The 19,451-nt window shown below is 41.9% G+C and overlaps 1 protein-coding gene across 1 annotated transcript in view; it reads right to left on the reverse strand.

Moving 5' to 3' along the window:
- The window catches only part of LOC119733210, a 199,410-nt gene that overhangs the window by 35,464 nt on the left and 144,495 nt on the right, over positions 1 to 19,451 (reverse strand). Inside the window, 12 exon segments of the mRNA XM_038206800.1 lie at positions 967 to 1,119; positions 2,217 to 2,387; positions 4,135 to 4,347; positions 6,018 to 6,121; positions 7,074 to 7,364; positions 9,900 to 10,172; positions 10,802 to 11,071; positions 12,357 to 13,061; positions 13,761 to 13,941; positions 14,581 to 14,687; positions 16,102 to 16,300; positions 18,498 to 18,688. Coding sequence (XP_038062728.1) covers positions 967 to 1,119; positions 2,217 to 2,387; positions 4,135 to 4,347; positions 6,018 to 6,121; positions 7,074 to 7,364; positions 9,900 to 10,172; positions 10,802 to 11,071; positions 12,357 to 13,061; positions 13,761 to 13,941; positions 14,581 to 14,687; positions 16,102 to 16,300; positions 18,498 to 18,688 — 2,858 coding nt within the window.

The raw sequence follows: 19,451 nt of genomic DNA on the forward strand, positions 1-19,451 counted from the left end.
AATATTGGTAATTATTGTTCCCAAGAAAGTAAACCCCTTTATTACCACAAATGGTGTGGTCCATTGGGAATACATGCAGCATGGCATGCAGCAGTATCATGTACAGTCGGTTGTGGTAGACAGCTTTCACTCACGCATGGTCAGCCGGCCTGTCGTACTTTTTACCACTCGGTATATTTTCGAGGAACGTGCTTTCGGTCCGTTAATGACTTTCTTAATTGATAATTCATTTCAGCAACAGATCTTTTCTTATACCAGTACATTATCTTCAAGGCTCGGCGTAAGCCGCCCTGTGTATAAGCCGCAATAAACATTTTCATGGGCAAATTCAACATATAAGCAGCGGCTTATATTCCAAAAAATACGGTAAATGGGGGTTTGCGGTTACACCATGTGAATGAAAGATATCTCTTAGTGAGTTGTGTGGTTCTGAGAAGACGAACTTGTGTGTTTAACTCAACGTTTTGAACAGTATGCTCTGCTCATCATCAGGAGTCTCCTGATGACGAGCAGAACATACGGATCGAAACTTTGAGTTAAACACACTGGTTCTTCTCAGAACCACACAACTCACCAAGAGATATCATTCACATGGTGTTATCGCAAACCTCCCATTCATTGATCATGTCCACTATATGCAAACCCTTAAGTCTTATTTAATAACAAATATGATAATTGTCTGACATGCATGCACAAATGTTTGACATGTATGTCACGTTTAATTCATACAGTGTGGCATTAAAGAAGCTCACGTGATGTTGCCCATGTGTGCAGTGGATGGGGAGTAATAGATACGTCAATCCAAGGGCAATGCAAGTACATGTACGTAGCCCACAACTCCAAATGTAAGGTTTAGGGCATGTGTAGTGAGTCCCACATATTGAGCTTTAGTGAGTGGTCGCAATAACTTCTGTTCCCCCACTGAGTTCATACAATTACTGTCAGAAAGAAGTTTCTTGAGCCTACCTGCTGTGACTGATACTCCAGGTCCCACTTCTCCCTCTTCATGTTCCAGAGTCCCTTGAAGTCCATCGCCGACCACTGTGGATCAGTGAAGGGAATGTCTCTCAGTGGACAGGGTGGGCCCTCTGGGTTGGGCAAGTGTAAGATTGTGCCTGAAAAAGTCAAGTCAACATGAGTTTATAGATTTCAAATTTTAGTAAGTTCAGAGCCAGATTCGCTGGTTCATTGCATCAACCAATGCCTAAGGTAGCCCAGAATACCAGCATTATTTCTTGGTGCTCTGCCCAATAATGATCTTGCAGAAATAGGTCCATGCGAAGTGACGTATGCTTGTTGAAAGTATGTTTACTCAAGGTTTGTACATGTATGTTGTGTGAAATAGATGTGCATAGACACGGACACACATGTCAGTGATACGTAAGTGGCGCACTGTTGTGGGAAGTCTGGGAGGGATGATTTTAAACAAAAATAACACCACCTAGAAAGTAGTGTTGATACAGTTCATGTGCTTAACGTTCTCTAGCATTGCTTTAACGTTACTTCCAGAAAATATACATCGGGACCCATTTCATGCTTACTGTTGGTGAAAGCAGCCGAAAAGTCCTTGCTTACGGTAAGCCTATTGCACGGGTTAGCAAGGAATTTTGGCTTCTGCGCATGAGTACATCCTGTACCTAAGGATCTTGTGCTTACATGGTTAGCACAGAATTATTCTGCTAGCCCGGTTAGCACAAAGTGGTGATCATAAGTGCAGAATGCTGTGGTTAGCAGAACCATGAAATTGGGCCCAGCATTATGTTTTTTTAAAGTAAATTTTGTTTTGGTAGAAAAATGCATGACTCGTGAGTCACGTACTCAGTAGCGTCAAGTCTGAGTCATGATGGTCAAGTCTGAGTCTGAATCTTCTGCCGATTGTGACTCGAGACTGACTTAAGTCTGAACCCCAGACTCGAGCCCAACAGGGTTGACACAAAGATGCTGGGTTTGTGCACATTCCAATCAGAAGTTGAGTCGATGTGCCTCAAAAAGTCATCTCAATGCTTCTCAGTCCTGGCTCCCTGCTGTACATAATGATATACTTGGCAACTAGCAATGCAACCATGCATGCTGTGGAGTACATTCCAAAGTTGAGCGGTCAAACCCGTGTTAAATGAAGTTAGTCAAACTATGCTTAACCATGGTTCACGTCTAAACTTGCTGCACTATTCATGCAAGAACATGAATTAAATTATGTAGCAATTTCTATTTACCAGTAACTTGGTTCTGTCTCCACTGTCTGTCATGTCCATCTTGAAGTCCATGCCATCAACTACCAGTCCTGCTGTCGGCTCAGACGAGTCAACAAAGATGGGTCCTACTTGGGATAGGACACTGTCTCCTGCATGGTTAACTACTGACAGCTGAACAAAATAGGGCTGGTTTGTCTGTGCAGAAAGGAAATGATATATGATCAGTGGTGATGTTTTAATGGTGAACTTTACAAGTACAACCCAAATCCAGCCCTTGACAATTGTTTCAATGTCAGGGATGTAGTCCAGTCCTTCAGATGTCCCTGCAAGTCCATCACGAGTCCTCAAGTTCCAATTCAAATCAAACTGCTCATGGATAATGTACGCTTAAAGGGAAAATACAACATTTGCAAACATCAAAAAATAAAATTTCCAAATCATTTTGAAATACCTTGCTGGACTGTTAGTGAATGACAGTGTAAAGCATCCTGTAAAATCATGGCACCTGGTATACTGTCATTTTCAAGAAAAGTGGTATTTTTGTATCAATTTCCAACGCTGATCGGCTGATCAGCGTTGGAAAAACTGGCTTTTTTTCAATACTGGCCCCAGTTGACCATCACACTTGTTTGCAATCGATTACACACCTATGAACGGGTACAAACCAGCTAGACTGGTTCCCTGACCTTACAATTCCCCAATATATGTAAACTGCTCTGTATCTTCTTAAATGGAGTCAGGGAACCAGACTACAGGAAAATGATTGTTTTTCTTGGTTTTTATAGCATTTTCGAACCCAAAACCTCAAAAAGGTCAGTGTAACTATATTTGCTATATATTTCCAACCCCCCAATTCCATCCATTTCTGAAAATTACAGCAAAAGCAAATGATGTATATTCCCTTTAACCACAGGTCACGTTTAAACTTGCTGTCGGCTCAGACGGACACAAGAGATAGGTCCTACTTGGGAGGTAGTACAGTCTCCTGCATGGTTAACTACCGATAGCTGAACAACATAGGGCTGGTTTGTCGAGTCACGGGTCATTCAGGACAATCAAATGTTCACCGAAGGTGCATGAATGTGCAGGGACACGGGCGCAGAATGCTCGTGCGTTAATTGACCTATCGACATTTGCGAGTTAGCCATGCTCCGCAGACAACCCTATGGGATTGTGTACGTTACGCGTTTCCTTTGTTTCAGACCTTGCCGGTTCCGCGTCCATTTGTATATCATGTAATTGGACAATATTTCACAAGCTGCGTCGATGCAATTCTACTGCGATAGGTCAATTACGAGCAGAATGGGCATTTGCGTAACACCACATAACATCACCTCAGCAATTTGACCCCGAACGACCTTTGAACTGGACTACTTCATTGACATAACTAACTGGCTTATAATGTCAATAATTGTTTCAAAACGCGATAGTAAAATCCATGACAAAATCAGAATTGGGAAAATATTACTGACGATTCAAACACATATGTTTCAAAGATGCGCACATCGATAGCTTAAAGATATACTCTCAATACAACTTTCAAGATTCACCCTGAAAAAGAATAAAAGATTTTTGTTTTTAAATTTCTATTTTTCTAGCAACACAATCTTGCATTGGGCCTCGCTTAGTTATGGAATAATTACTTTACAATTTTGAACTATTTGCTGTGAGAATCGATAACGGGGGGACTGGGAAACAGCCAGAATCAGTTTGTTCACAAAAACAACCAGACGCCTAATGACATCACGTTTTGTTCACATGTGCGCTTTCCTATGGGAGCCAGGCGGAGACCATTGGCTCCCGTCCCCACCTGGCTCCTATAGGAAGCGCACATGTGAACAAAGTGTGACGTCATTAGTCTTAGGTCTATGCCTACAAAAACACAACAGAACACAATTTAATAGTTACATACCCTAATGTGGTTTTTTTAAACTTAACTCACAATTAGGTTCAAGTCCACGAATGTGAAATCCTGAATATCTGGGCCGAGTACCAGCCAGTCTTGGTTGGCTACCGCAGTAAGGTTATCCTCATCCTCATTACATGCTGCAGCTTGCACAAGGCGGAGGTTGTAGGACTTGATTCCACTCTCATCATCTCTGTAATCCTCCCACACTACAGAGACAGACTCAGTGCTGTCAGTATAGGCAACGGGCTGCAAATACAAGATTCAAAAGTTACAGACAGGTAATTCAGTGTGAGTGTGATTGGTGGGTTTTAGTCAGTCGCATGAAATATTAGCAAGGAATAAAGCATAGTTGCTGTTTTATGTGCCAACAAATAGGCGCTGAAAGATGCTGCCAATTTCTACATGATTCTAGATGATGATGCACGAGACATTGATGATACATATGTTCTTATTATTTACATAGGATTTATTAAGCTCTGGCACCAGAGCTTCAACATGTCACTCTGTGGTTGGTCGGTCCCCGAAAAATTGACCAAAAAACCGAACCTCCTACCAAATTTTAATCGTCACAAAAATGCAAACAAAATAAATTAAATACTTAACAACAAAAATTGTGTAACACTTCGTGAAGCCATTTATGAAAATGTTGTAAATGTAGGTGAGATATGTGCAGTAATGTTACAGTCATGTGGTATCTCACGTGGTATATAGCGCGCTATATTTTTTGGGAAACTTAGGGGGCTTATTTTGGTCATTCGCTGGTGCAGTAAGGAGACCGGTGCCCCGTCCGACGTTCAACGTTGAATAAGTAGCCAGTTACTTATATGACATTCACACTACATATACATACTAGTTAGTACAGGCTGTGTTAACGCAGACCGTGTCAGGCAAGGATAGATTTCATGCAAGACTTTCCTGCCAGACAGCCAGGGCCAAGTTCGCGCAAGGACCATTAGTCGACTAGTGGTTGATTTGTGACGTACCTTACGCCTGCGCACTGATAGCAACGTGCGAACGTCTCTAGTCAAACGCTGGTCAAAATGTCATCGCAAAACTTCTGGATCCTGGCTCTCTGCTGTACGTTATGAATGCGCGCGGCTATGTTACCAGCGAAGCAACCAACCCCAGTAGGCTGGTTCCAAATAGTCGACTAGCGTAGTCAACCATCGTCGACTAGACAGAGTTCGGGCAAGCGTTAGTCGACCAATGGTTAACTATAGTCCTTGCGCGAACTTGCCCATAGTTTGACTAACGCTTGCCCGAACTCTGTCTAGTTGACGATGGTTGAATACGCTAGTCGACTATTTGGAACCAACCTACTGGGGCTGGTTGCATCGCTGGTAACCAATAGCCGTGCGCATTCATAACGCTAGCAAAGTAGCAGAGAGCCAGGATCCAGAAGTTTTGCGATGACATTTTGACCAGCGTTTGACTAGAGACGTTCGCACGTTGCTATCAGTGCGCAGGCGTAAGGTACATCACAAATCAACCACTAGTCGACTAATGGTCCTTGCCCGAACTGGGCCCAGAGCTTATTGTGCACTTGCACTTGTTTTTGTTAAAAAGTGTGTCACTGATTACTAAACGTTTGAGTTCAGCAGTGGTGATAAATGATTGGAACACCTTAAAAGTTGAATTTCATGCACACTGGGCATAAAAAACACTTCACTTGTTTAAAAATCACTTCATGTCAAATTTAAATTGAAACTGGGCATATAGCTTCTGGAAGATTTGAGAAGGACCAACCAGCCCCCCCCCCCCCCCAAAAAAAGAGAGAGAGAGAGAAAAAAAAACCTTTTCATTACCCTCATGAGCGTAGCTTACATGTAAGAGAATGATCCAGCATGCAACCAAGCCTTAATGGCAGAATATGCGACAATGCAGCAACATGATACACTGATCTCCTGATGACTTACCATGTCATAGAAAGGTCCAACACGCAGCCTACCCTCAATAGGTGGTGTGATATCCACAGAGAAGTAACTAGTGGAGGAGTTACACTGTCCTCCTTGGTTCATTCCTAAAAAGACAGGAGCATGAACAAAAACATGTTTTTTCTGTGCTATTTATATTAAAGAAAAAAAGGGGTTTATTATTAAATTACAGAAATACGTTTTGATTTTCGTTTTGAGATTGGAAGGATTTGGAAGGATATGAATACATGTATAAGTGGAATTATGCACTGACCACAACTCATGGTCAGCGTTGGTCCATGACCCCTATATGGGAGGTCTGGATCCCCCCGCTTCCTGTTTCCAACTACACTCCCTCTTGAGTCATGGCAACAGATAGGCAATTCATTGGGGAAATTTCAAAGAAATAAGTATATACATGTATATATAATAATATGCAAGTCTCTGTTTGGATGTTTGTTTGGATGTTTGTTTGGATGATGGGATGTTTGTCCGGGCTTAAACTTAGATTTTGTCAACCTTAAGCGATTGCGACCCTGGGCCCCTCCCTACGGGTCCTCTCTCCGACGTACATACGTACATACAGCGTATGTACGTGCATACATTCACGCCGGTATATGAATGCATTCACGCTCTCACACTGTGACTGCATCTGATATGGGAACTCCTAAGCTACACGTCAATTATGACTATAGAGGTCGCTGCTCATAATGGGTCTGTATGACAACAAAGGCACAAATTTCGAGGCGGGCGCAAAAGGATCGCAGTTGGGGAACTATTTCTCATGGTAATCAATCGCTACATTCAGCAACTCTATGCGTTCTACGAACCGCCAAAGCTGGGTAACTGCCTAGTATTGTTATAATGTGCCATGAAATGGGTTGATATTGTTGAGGCAAGTGAGATCAGCTTCATTCTGAGACAATTTGCTTTCATTAGACAGAAGTTAAACAATGACCTATGATGCACAGCCAATATTTTACAACTCAACCTCTCTCTAGTTGGTTCTCACTCAAGCTACTCTTGTACCCTGCACAAAGAGTTACAACATTCACCCACCCACAACAGTGACATAGTAGGATCCTTCCTGCGTCAGATTCAGACCCTTGAACTCAAGAAAGGTGTCTTTGCCTACAAAATGCATCGACCTCTCATGGAATGTAGTCAGGGCCCGTGTTGTCCCCAGCAGCATATCCAGGCAGTCCATATCTTCAGGTGGGATGGAGGAAGTGGATGGTTCACCCAGACCAACGTAGTACAGCAGGATGGGGAAGGTGGATTGAAATTTAGCCCACATGAGTTGCACCTCAGAGACAGAGTTTACATACTCTGGGACTTCCACCTCACTTCCTGAACAGATATAAAAATAACAGCGTTGCTGTTGAAACCCTCAGCCAGAGTCAAGTTATCATCCGGAAACCATTAACCTTTAACTCACGTGGTGACCTTGACCTTTGGCCTTTGACCCCAGAACCAGTCCCAACATGCCTGTACCAATGGGAAACCCCCTACCGAAGTTAGACACCAACATTTCATTTCTAACTCAAGTTATCATTCGGAACCATTTACATTGAACTCACCACGGTGACCTTGACCTTTGACCTTTTGACCCCAAAACCAATCCCAACTTGCCTGTACCCAAGGGCAAACCCCTACCTCAGTCAGACACCAAAATCTCATTTCTAACTCAAGTTATCATCCGGAAACCATTTACCTTTAACTCACCATGCTGACCTTGACCTTTGACCTTTTGACCCCCAAACCAATCCCAACTTGCCTTCTCCCAAGGGGAACCCTCTTCCAAAGTTAGACACCAAAATTGCATTTCTAACTCAAGTTATCATCCGGAAACCATTTACCTTTAACTCACAATGGTGACCTTGACCTTTGACCTTTTGACCCAAAAACCAATCCCAACTTGCCTACTCCCAAGGGCAACCCTCTACCAAAGTTAGACACCAAAATCTCATTTCTAACTCAAGTTATCATCCGGAAACCATTTACATTTAACTCACCACGGTGACCTTGACCTTTGCCCTTTTGACCCCAAACCCAATCCCAACTTGCCTACTCCCAAGGGCAACCCCCTACCAAAGTTAGACACCAAAATCTCATTTCTAACTCAAGTTATCATCCGGAAACCATTTACATTTAACTCACCACGGTGACCTTGACCTTTGACCTTTTGACCTCAAAACCAATCCCAACTTGCCTACTCCCAAGGGCAACCCCCTACCAAAGTTAGACACCAAAATCTCATTTCTAACTCAAGTTATCATCCGGAAACCATTTACATTTAACTCACCACGGTGACCTTGACCTTTGACCTTTTGACCCCAAAACCAATCCCAACTTGCCTACTCCCAAGGGCAACCCCCTACCAAAGTTAGACACCAAAATCTCATTTCTAACTCAAGTTATCATCCGGAAACCATTTACATTTAACTCACCACGGTGACCTTGACCTTTGACCTTTTGACCCCAAAACCAATCCCAACTTGCCTACTCCCAAGGGCAACCCCCTACCAAAGTTAGACACCAAAATCTCATTTCTAACTCAAGTTATCATCCGGAAACCATTTACATTTAACTCACCACGGTGACCTTGACCTTTGACCTTTTGACCTCAAAACCAATCCCAACTTGCCTACTCCCAAGGGCAACCCCCTACTGAAGTTACAACCCCAAACAACATTTCTAACTCAAGTTATCATCCGGAAACTAAGCTGCCCGGACGGACGGACGGACGGACGGACAGACATACATCCGGACGGACGGACGCCCTAGGCGATGACAATACCCCTCGAGCCTCTCGGCTGAGGGTAAAAACCAATAAAGAGAAATTTAAAGCTGGTGTGCATTATTACCAGATACACAAAAAATATCAAAAGCTTACCCACTGGATGCTGAAAACAAATTAAAGCATGAACTAGAGAAATCAAGTTCTCAGTTTGGGAAATGTTTTTTTTTTCCTTTTTCAATGCAACATTTACATCTACTCAACCACAAAGAAATATACAAACCATTCTGGGTGAGTTAAATAACATGTCCCTTTGGACAAGTCCTTATCTCCAACAAAAATTGAAAATGTTACCAGCTTTTTCTCTTCAGCAAACAGTCGGTCTGGATATTGACCGTAGTCAGTATGAGTTCTCAGTTTGGGAAATGTTTTTTTTTTTCCTTTTTCAATGCAACATTTATATCTACTCATTCACAAAGAAATATACAAACCATTCAGGGTGAGTTAAATAACATGTCCCTTTGGATAAGTCCTTCTCTCCCACAAAAATTGAAAATGTTACCAGCTTTTTCTCTTCCGCAAACAGTCGGTCTGGGTACTGACCGCAGTCAGTACGAGTTTCACTGATATTCAGCCATGCATGAAAAGGATCCAGGCCTTCCTTTGTGACTACCCCAAAACACTACCAACACAATGTTTCCTAATATTTTAAGGAGATAGTTATTTAATGGCCAGCACACTGCTAGACTGAACATTTCAAAGTAGCCATGGTAAGGCCACAGTTTACTGCTGTCCAAAGGGCCTTTGAATTTAACTTGTTATGGTCTCCCAATGTAATGACCACCCCCAATAACTTTGGATCGTTCGAAATACGCAGTGGATAAACTGGAACCAGACTAGGTCTCCCCAACTCTCCTTTTGTGGCCGTTGAAGGAGTACTTGAACACGGAGCCCATACACAAGTAAAGGTTCAGACAAATACAACCAAGCAATTTTGAGCTCCGTCATATGTAACCTTGAAAGTGCTTGCACTACCAACTTGTTCGTACAAGGTTAGTGAATGTCTGATGTTCGATGTCAATTTTACCCTCTGCTTAGATATCCTAAAAATGAGAGAAGAAAAGTCAAAACAGAGAATAACCTACCAAGCACTGTGCTGTCCATACCAACACTGATCCCTGTTGATGTCACCTCAGCTGTAGCAAAGCTAGCACTATATCCCCTGACTGTTACGTAATATGTTGAGTCTCGTTCCATGCTGTTGAGGTTAGTGAAAGTGACCGTTGTGTTCTGTCCAACATAAGTGAAGGGCACCACGTTGTCTCTGGTCTTAGGGTAGCGACGGTCAGTTCCAACCGCGGCCTCGTAGTAATCCACAGTTTGCTCTGTGATGTGGTCTTTGGTGACTTCAGAATTTCCTGAAGGGGATTCAGGCCAATGAATGTAGGGAAATCAAGTCAAAAGTCAAAAGTCTAAAGCACTATACAGTTGAAGACTGCTACAATGCACATCACTGTACAAAACATCCTCTTTGGCTTCCAAATTTGAGGTACAGATAAACCAAACATTTCGGAATTTTTGTCCATTTTGTCTGACACAAAATGCTTCTCTAAATTTGGAGGTCAATAATACTTGAAACTTTCACCCCCAAACCACCCTCCCCCCTCTGGATCAGCGCCTAGGTATAGTTTAATTATTTCTGTTCTAGTTTTTTTTTTCAAGCTACTAGTGACGTGAGTTCGAGCCCTCCGGCAGACACTTGTGCTCTTAAGCAAGGCACTTAACCATTATTGCTTCGTCCTTCGGATGGGAGTTAAAGCCATAGGTCCCGTGTGTTGTATAATACACGTAAAAGAACCCAGTAAACACTTATCGGTAAGAGAAGGGGTTTGCCCCGGTGTTTCTGGCCTCCTGTATAAACTCCCACGTGGAGTATTTAGGAGAAGAACCAACCAAGAACCAAGAACCAAGAACCGATCTGGTTGACTTTAGCTTAAAATTTAAACCCTAACAGAAGACTGTCCACCTTCAATCTGTCAACACCTACCTGTGTGATGGATAGTTTCTTTAATCGGCATCCCTTGTCCAAAGCCCTTCCAGCTTGCTGATATCCTATCAGACTCCTTCTGGTAAGTCAGATCATAGCCCACTAAGAGGCCATCATAGACCTGGCCAGGTATCAAGGGATCACGCTTGACGGTGATTCCATCAGATCTGACTGTGACAGCCAGGCCCAGGGCGTTAGTAGCCCGCACCAGGGTGTAGTAGGTCTCACCATCGGTCATCCGAATGTCCGTGTTGGTGTCAGAGGTTCGCTCTAAGTCAAAAATAAATCAATGCAGACGCAGAAATTAAACTTAGATTATGACCAGGAAGTTACGGCCTTAATTAAACAACTACAAAGAAGTCAATAATATTTCCGCCCATTGAACATCCATTTTCTTCTGAATGTCAAACCTTGTGTGACATAAAATGAAGTATTTTCATTCCAATGCATACTGATAATGAAGGAGTGAAAAAATATGGCCTTAACCAGTTCGTGCCGGAGGCCGTGTATACAAGCAAAAGTTTTCCGAAAGTCAGATGGATGACTGAAAAACCTGCAACAACCGAGGCCGGAAAATATCTGTCAGCAAGCCACAGCCTCCGACCGAGGCCGGAAATATGACTCTCTAGCCCCAGGGTGATGGCTTCAACCCGCCTGGCATTGCAGTCGAGTGAATATTAAACCCGTGCCTCAGTCTGTTCTTGTCAAAATAAACCAGGCGTTAACTGGTTAAGACTTATTTTGTAAAGAGGGGCCGTATATTAAAGAGACGTGGCTGCTTGTGTCAATAAATGCTAACAATTGACATCCAAAACTAAAAGACAATGCTTTAAAAAATTAGAGTGGCCTGATATTTCATCCTAAGCAAGAACTTTTTTCAGAAGAAGTCCTTGCTGTTTTGCTTTTCCATGTATCGCATTTTCATTTTGAAAATTCCCCACAAATGCCGTTTAACACCTTTCTTTTTCATTGTCTGAGAAATTACTAAATTATTTGAAAAGTTGGTTACGGGTACCTGATTCCATAATGTGGAACCAGTTCCTGACATCAGCGGTCGGGTACCCGGGCACCCGGTTCCGATGCACACCCTTATTCTTTCATCACATTGACATACAATTCCTTTATCAAAAATTACGTAATAGGGAGAGTCAGGTTGGCGTAGCGGTACTTTCCTCACCTTCCACCGCTGTGACCCGGGTTCGAATCCCGCCCGGGCCAATATGTGGATTGGGTTTTCAGTCCCTGCCTGATTCCGTGGGTTCTCCCCAGAACATTCGTCTGAGTTTTTCCTCCCACCTCTAAAACTGTAATTTCTTCTCATTCAGTTCTCTCTGCAGGTTTCTTCAGGCTTTCGAGCTTACAGTGCCTAGGGCACTATTTGGGGAATCCTTGGTTTCATTATCAAAAGTAATAAATAAAATAAAATAAAAAATAAAATAAAATATTAAAACAGCAAGTAATGGTTATACAGCATGAGAGATAACATATTTGTTTACATGTATACTGAAATGGTCTTTAAGCAAAAAGCGATTTCAGTTCAAAGCCATGTTATTACCTAGAACATTGGTAAATGGTTGAATCTCCTGCCCATCTATTCTGTAAATGGCCCATTCATACTTCTTCATCGGACATGGATCCCCGCTGAAATCCCAGGATGCACTCATCTCATGCAGCGAGGTCTGGAAGTCTGAGTCTTCCAAGTCTACATCGGTGACTCCATCTTTGACCTGGAATGGTCTGAGAGGTTGAAGTCCTGCACTGAACCGGCTGACGTAGATGCCATTGGACACGGCGGTGCTAGTCAGACCGGCTTCATTGTAGCCTCTCACTGTGGCGTAGACTCTAAGGACACTGCTCAGATCAATGTTGGTAATAAGCTCTGAGGTCTGGTCCTTGGACACCTCATAGAAAGGTTTGATCTGAGACCCTCCTGGTGTGGTGCCCAGGGCAACCTCATACTTGGTGATCATAGTGTCTTCGTCGGTGAACGGCTGCCATAGGATCTGCAGCTGGGTAAGTGATTCCAGACACTCTCCGTCCAAGTCCAAGCATTCCTCTTCGCTTGCACACTCCCATTCTGGTTGGTTCACAGGATCACTGAAATTGAAGCTATACACACCAGATAGCTCCACTACAAGGCCGTATGTTGGAGGTGTATCATCAATCTCAATAGGGACAGAGAATGCCATCGTGCTTTGGTTGACAGCATTGAAGGCCTCCACAGTGACATAGTAGACTTGGTTGTGAATCAGATTCAGATCTGCAAAGTACAAAGTTATGCAATTACTGTCAGCTCATATATTTGAGACATAACCATGAATACCATATAACAATCAGCAAATGAGGGTTTCATTTTGCTCTGCAAAAACAATGCAAATGCGTACGCGTATTCGCTGCAGATGATTTTTGCCGTGACGTTTTTTAACCATCATGCCGCGCTTAAGTTGTTTGCGTATGTTCTACTTGCGTGTTGCATTTAGGGTGCACTTTCTAAATTCAATCCATCTCATTTCGTTATGTTTTACAAACATGCACATGAATTCAAAATTTCTGCGCGCAGGACGGCTTCAAAGCGTCTCCGCGCGCAAGAATGAGGAGTTAGCGCTCTAGTAAGTAAATATAGCTCGATGGTGAGAACCAACTTCCAGTGGTATTTTAGTGAACACCATCACAAGTATGGCCTCAAGTGATTCATAAATCCATTTATAAATCCAGCATGATGTAGCTGGGGATAGATTACAACAAAGGTCACAGTTTATTTGAGTAGCTTGTAACTTGTAACTTGGTACTGGATGACTTGTGAGGACTTGAGATGGCTCAACTACACTACTGACATTCAGCAATTTGGGGAAAATCAATAACACTAATTTGGAAAACTGTGATTGATGACAGCACTTTCTTGGAGGTACTCGCAGAAAGCTTCCATTCAAATGTTTGGTTTCAAATGTCTGTTGCTCACTTTCTGTAACTCTGTAGTGAGTGAGGTAGCCAGGCAGATCATCCGACTGGAACACGTCTTTTTGTCCCTGGGCCGTCCCAACCAGAAAAACCACATGATCAATGCCAGACTCAGCATCCAAGAAACCAGTCCAACTACACAAGAGGGCGCTATTGGCATGGATGAAGGCAGGACACTGAACCTGAATGGTAATGGCAGACAGGAAAAGGGCAGCTGTTAGTTGGCTGATGCAGCGTTTAACAACAAGTCATCTGGTGAGGAGGTGCTTCCAAGATTTCATATGGATTGGCTGTGATATACCAATCCTTATCTAAATTTGTATTACTGGGAGGGAGTTCTGAATTGAGAAATCATGACATGTTTCAGACAATGGAATTGTCTATTCCCGGCAGTATCAATTTCATCGTGCCTCTGCTTTTCTTCTGTACTCAATTCCTTTTTTTGGCGAAAACTCTTTTAGGTGGTCATGTTGACAGAAGTAGACAGTGACTGGCATTCTTTTTGCAGATCCGACGACACCCCACCCCCACCCTTTAGTTTTTCTATATCACATCAAAAACATTTTTTCGATACACTTTTCTTGTTTAAAATCAACTCATCTCCCAGAATACTAAGTCGTCCACAGAAGCTGATATATATATTTCTTGAGACTGAGCACTTGTTCCGTATAAACAAGGAGACTGTTAGAGCATTTAATGGTGGTCTACTTGAAGTTTAGTGGGAGAACGTTCAGTTTGAGACATCTTAATGTTAACTGTGAGATCCTGTATTACGCCGTGTTTTGATTGTCATAGGCAAGAGAGTAAAAAAAAATCCATACCTGTCCAACAGTAGGTGGAGTATTATCAACGGTCAAGCTGGTGGCATAGACAGTTCTCCTTAACCCAACACTGTTGACTGCTTGAATGCTCAGAATATTAGGCACTCCTAGATCAAACAAAAATGTAATGAAATTAAAGTGCATAATATGGTAGTATTGTGTCTACAAAAGCATAATGACTGACAGCACAAGTCACACATTTATTACTTCATTTACTGCAATAGTATACCCAAGGAGTGTACTACCAAGTAAAAATGGTTTCCATTGGGGCCCTGCACACATTACCAAATAGTAAATCCAATGAAATCATAGTATGATACAAGAAGATAGGGTATTGCACACAACACAATAACTATACATCATTCATAAATACCTCAGACAGTTTAGCCATTTTTATTGGTCAGAGCCCGTCACATGGCCGGTCCTAAATGGATGATAAAGACATGACTAGCTGGTCTTAAACACATAAAATGTGGACTCCTAAAAATCCAGTGCCTCTTACCATTTCATTGGTTGAAAGTTCACAATCCTCACGTAGGCATGCGCAACACTACCAGTGAGTCAGAATTTTATCGTTCCAAATTCAAAACGCAACGCCCCAGTAACGTGCCACGCTCGCGTCAATCTCAATAAAAGGGTGGTTTACATCTTACTCGCAAGCTGAACACTCCATTATTTTGCTAGAGGGATGTTTCAAAAAGCTGGAGTGAACTTGTTGAACAAAATCGGGATTTTTTGGAAGAAATTACTTGATTTTTTTTTTGACCGAAAAGGTATTTATGAATGGGAATAAATATGTGCTCCGTCGGTATTAATCACTCTGTTTAAGACTGCTTAGAGTCTGGGTGCTGATAATTACCCTCGCCTCTGGCTCGGGTAATTATCAGCACCCAGACTCTAAGCAGTCTTAAACAGAGTGATTAAAACCTCTCGAGCACACATTTATTCCCTTATTGAAAACAAGATATGATAAGGTGGACTCAAAGAAACTATATGCATTCATTTAATCCAATCTAAAATTACACTATAAAGCATAAACAACTTGAATTTAGTTGGGGAAACCCCCCCCCCCCAAAGAAAAAAACCTTTGGGTAATAAAAATGTATACATTCCCATCTGGCTCCAAATTGGAATGGGCTGTATTAACGAGTCGGCCATATTAAACTGAAAGCGAGGTAAAGATTTTATTTTGGAACTTGCGAAGAGACATGAAAACAATGACATGAAGTAAATTACAAATTTATACTAGTCTGCTGTGATGAATAATTTTAAATTTTGAATAATTTAAAAGTCGTGATTAAATATAGCGTCATGTTTTAAGCCACATTTAAAAATAAATGAAAGTGAGGCTGGAATGCATAACTAGTCTGGCACCACCCCATTCAACAGTTCACAATTTATAAAATACATGCAGGGAACATGACCAAAATGGCTTCCTCATGAATAAGGTCCATGGCAACTACTTTTAGGATTCAAGCCAGCCGAATGATTCGACACCCAGCAAGAACTGTTGAATTGTACCTATGTTTGCAGGAGTCATCAGCGCTGATGGAATGTAGGATTTATCAGTTGCAGTCACAGGGAAGACATCTCCACTCCCTGGATAGCTACCCATGGAGAAATAGGTAGTCATGATGTCACTTTCTCCTTCACTCACATCCCACATGGCATCGATGGAGTCTGTGTTAGACTGATACAGGTGAAGTCCACCGTCTAAACTCTGTTCAAAAAGCAAAAACATGCCATGGCTGAATGTGAACCTTGGACACTTTTAATGTGTCTGTTTAGTTTGTAGATTTGCTACTTACCTGCAAGGGCGGATCCAGAAGACATTTTTTTTGGGGGGGGCCCAAAAAACTTTGGTCCCCCAAAAAGTGGGTCCAAAAAAATACTGTGAGGGGTTCGGGGCCCGCCTAAAAAAAAATAAATATTGGGTTCATTTTTTTTGGGCGGGGGAGGGCATCCCCCCCCCCCCCCCCGGATCCGCCCTTGCTTACCTGCACCTGATTTCATTCAACTCATCGTAACGTACAATGCATCGCAGCACTGTGACATGTCGTATCCCTACGGCGTGTCGCAGCAGCAATGCGTCCTGCCATTCATTTCAAAACATGCCTCAAGTGTGACGCACTGTAGGTGTATTAACAGCACAACACGACGACTGTTATATGTATTTATTCTATGCACATTAAAAGGTGGTCTGATATTCAGCAAAGAGTCGTCGGCATAGCTGCCAACATTTCAAAATCCCAATTAGTAATCAACCTGTGCGGTCATTTTCAACTTCTCGTTTTATCAAAAGCTTTACCAACATCGAGTACAGGTACATGGTTTACATGTACACATACATGTGCATACCCTTCTTGTTGTGAATTATAATGTACTGTAGGCCAAAAGATAATAAAAAAAAAAAAAAATAATAATTTTTTTTTTTTTTTTTTTTTTTTAATTAATTTTTTTTAATGTCTGTATTTGTTTGTTGAAGTCAAATAAATAATAACATCAATAACATGTGGGCATATTTTTTTGGAGATGCATGCTATCGATGTTGAGTTTCGAGTTCGTATCATGTTTTTACACACAATGATCTATGGCCACCGTATGCAATAGAAATATCCCGCCAACATACCTTGCAAACGCATGCTGATTTATCTTTTCTGTCCGTTGTGACAAACTCAAACTCTATTACTGTACCAATTATTCCAACCATACTCTTATTAAATTCCATGATTAAAATCTCGCACTGATGGGTCTCATCCCGGCAATAAGCGACTAAATGTGCTCACGATCGTCACTGAAAAGTACTCACATACAGTACACACAACCACACATCCACGAGATGCACACAAATGACACACCATTGAAAAATATTTTTAGTCTGGTCCTCAAGTACTCCACTGCGCACACTGCATTGATGTCTATCAGGTGCTTGACTGCATTCTTATTAGACTTGTCACCAGTCCATCCATTATCGCGACATTTCGCCAGAAGTTTTCGGTCAAAAACGATACTTTACATTTTTTTTTTTCGTTAGGTAGAAAATGGGAAATTCGTAATGTTTTAGTGACAAATCGTATTTTCGTAATTTAACAAACAATTCGTAATAATTACGAAAAAATTGTACTAGTTGGCAGCTATGCGTCGGGTCTTTTGAAAAGTTTTTTACAAAGTAAAACAAATGATGAACATATGATGCAGTAAAAAGGTGGTTAAGTCTAAGAAGAAGCCCCCAGGCATCAGGTGGTTAAGAGATACCAATTGTTGCAGGCCAAAAGTGCATTTTATTACTGAGGAATTAGTGAACTTTCAGAAACTGTGAAATTAAGGAAAGAAGTGTTGTGGAGGGAGAGGGGTCTTCAGAGAGATGATTGACTGATGCACAAGTACCAGGTACCCCTAAATGGTCACAATGAGAAAAATGGGGCTCACACCATTGAGAGGGACTCTTGAATGAATTGCTGATGGCACCTGGGCCCAATTTCATCTCTGCTTACATGTAAGCATGAAATTTGCTTAAGCACAAAAAAAAACTTGCTTAACATAATCATGTTACCGGCCTAAACTCCATGCGATGTACATTGCTTGTGACTGTTATTTATCTGTTGTTTACTTAGCATAACAATCGCATCAAGTTTTGGTGGGTAACCTGATTATATTAAGCAAACTTTTTTTGTGCTTAAGCAAATTTTATGCTTAAACAGCTATGGGTTCGTGCATATTCTGATGAAAATAAGCCATGTGAACTTTGCACGTGGGAAACTGTTCACCCAAGTGGTGTGTCCTTTGTGTAATACTGGGGCTCTTGTAAGTGGTGATGAAGCACCATCTACGCTGCTGCATGGAGGACATACTCTGCACAAAAAGTGAGAATACTGATAATGATTTTGGATTTCAGGCAGCCAAGATAATCCACTCACCAGGCCTATGCTTGCATCATACTGGCCCAGGTCAGTGATCATAATCTCTGGTGGAGTGATGTCCACTGTGAAGCCATTGGAGGTGGATTCTAAGACATTGTCTGCATTGGTGATGGCTCGTAGTGTGCTGTAGTAAGACACTCCATGCTGGAGGGGCAGAGGGGACTGGGCCTTGCCTTTGCCTGCCAATCCTACATGTACAATCAAACAAAAGATGACACTGCATGTCTCAGTACAGTGAAACGCCGCTATAACGAACACAGCTATAACAAACATTGGCTATAACCAACATCCCCTTAGGTTCCCAAAATAGCAAATTTTATGGGTTTTCCGACCAATTTCAACAAGTTTCATTCAATTTAACATTTGTAGATCAATGTAGATTGAAATTGAAAGATCACACAGATCGTCATTCGACAATAAAAAAAAATCATTCAATTTCATGATCAGAGTATGCCATCATCTTTTAGCTTCGCTACTTCCCTGTAAAGGATGCATTCAAATTAAAAGAATCACAATGTTCATTCAATTTCTAAATCAGGAGTAGGGGGTTGGTCGGGCTTTTGTTTTCATTAATGGGTAAATGTAGTTCAAATACTTCAAGCATCTTTTAAGACATTCCTGCACATCTGTGTTCCTATAAAAGTTTGGGCTAGTATCTCGGCATATATAATATCTTCAATCCGTATATATGCAAACCTCTCTCTTAAATTTAGTGTTCATGCAGACAAGATGGCGGCCTGTGAAAATAACCGTAGGGTACAAAATGTGGATAGGGAGAGACTGATCGAGGCATTTGAGAACAACAACGCCGATTATCTAGAGCTAGCGGATACTCTGGGAATCAAGAGAGCGACTGCCAGATCCATCGTGGTCAATTATCTACTCACTGGTCACCGTCAAAGACGGCCAACAGGAGGGGCTCACAACATCAAGATGGACGAAGAAATGAGG

This window comes from Patiria miniata, unplaced genomic scaffold, assembly GCF_015706575.1.
Source record: "Patiria miniata isolate m_02_andy unplaced genomic scaffold, ASM1570657v1 HiC_scaffold_1, whole genome shotgun sequence".
Lineage (NCBI taxonomy): Eukaryota > Metazoa > Echinodermata > Asteroidea > Valvatida > Asterinidae > Patiria > Patiria miniata.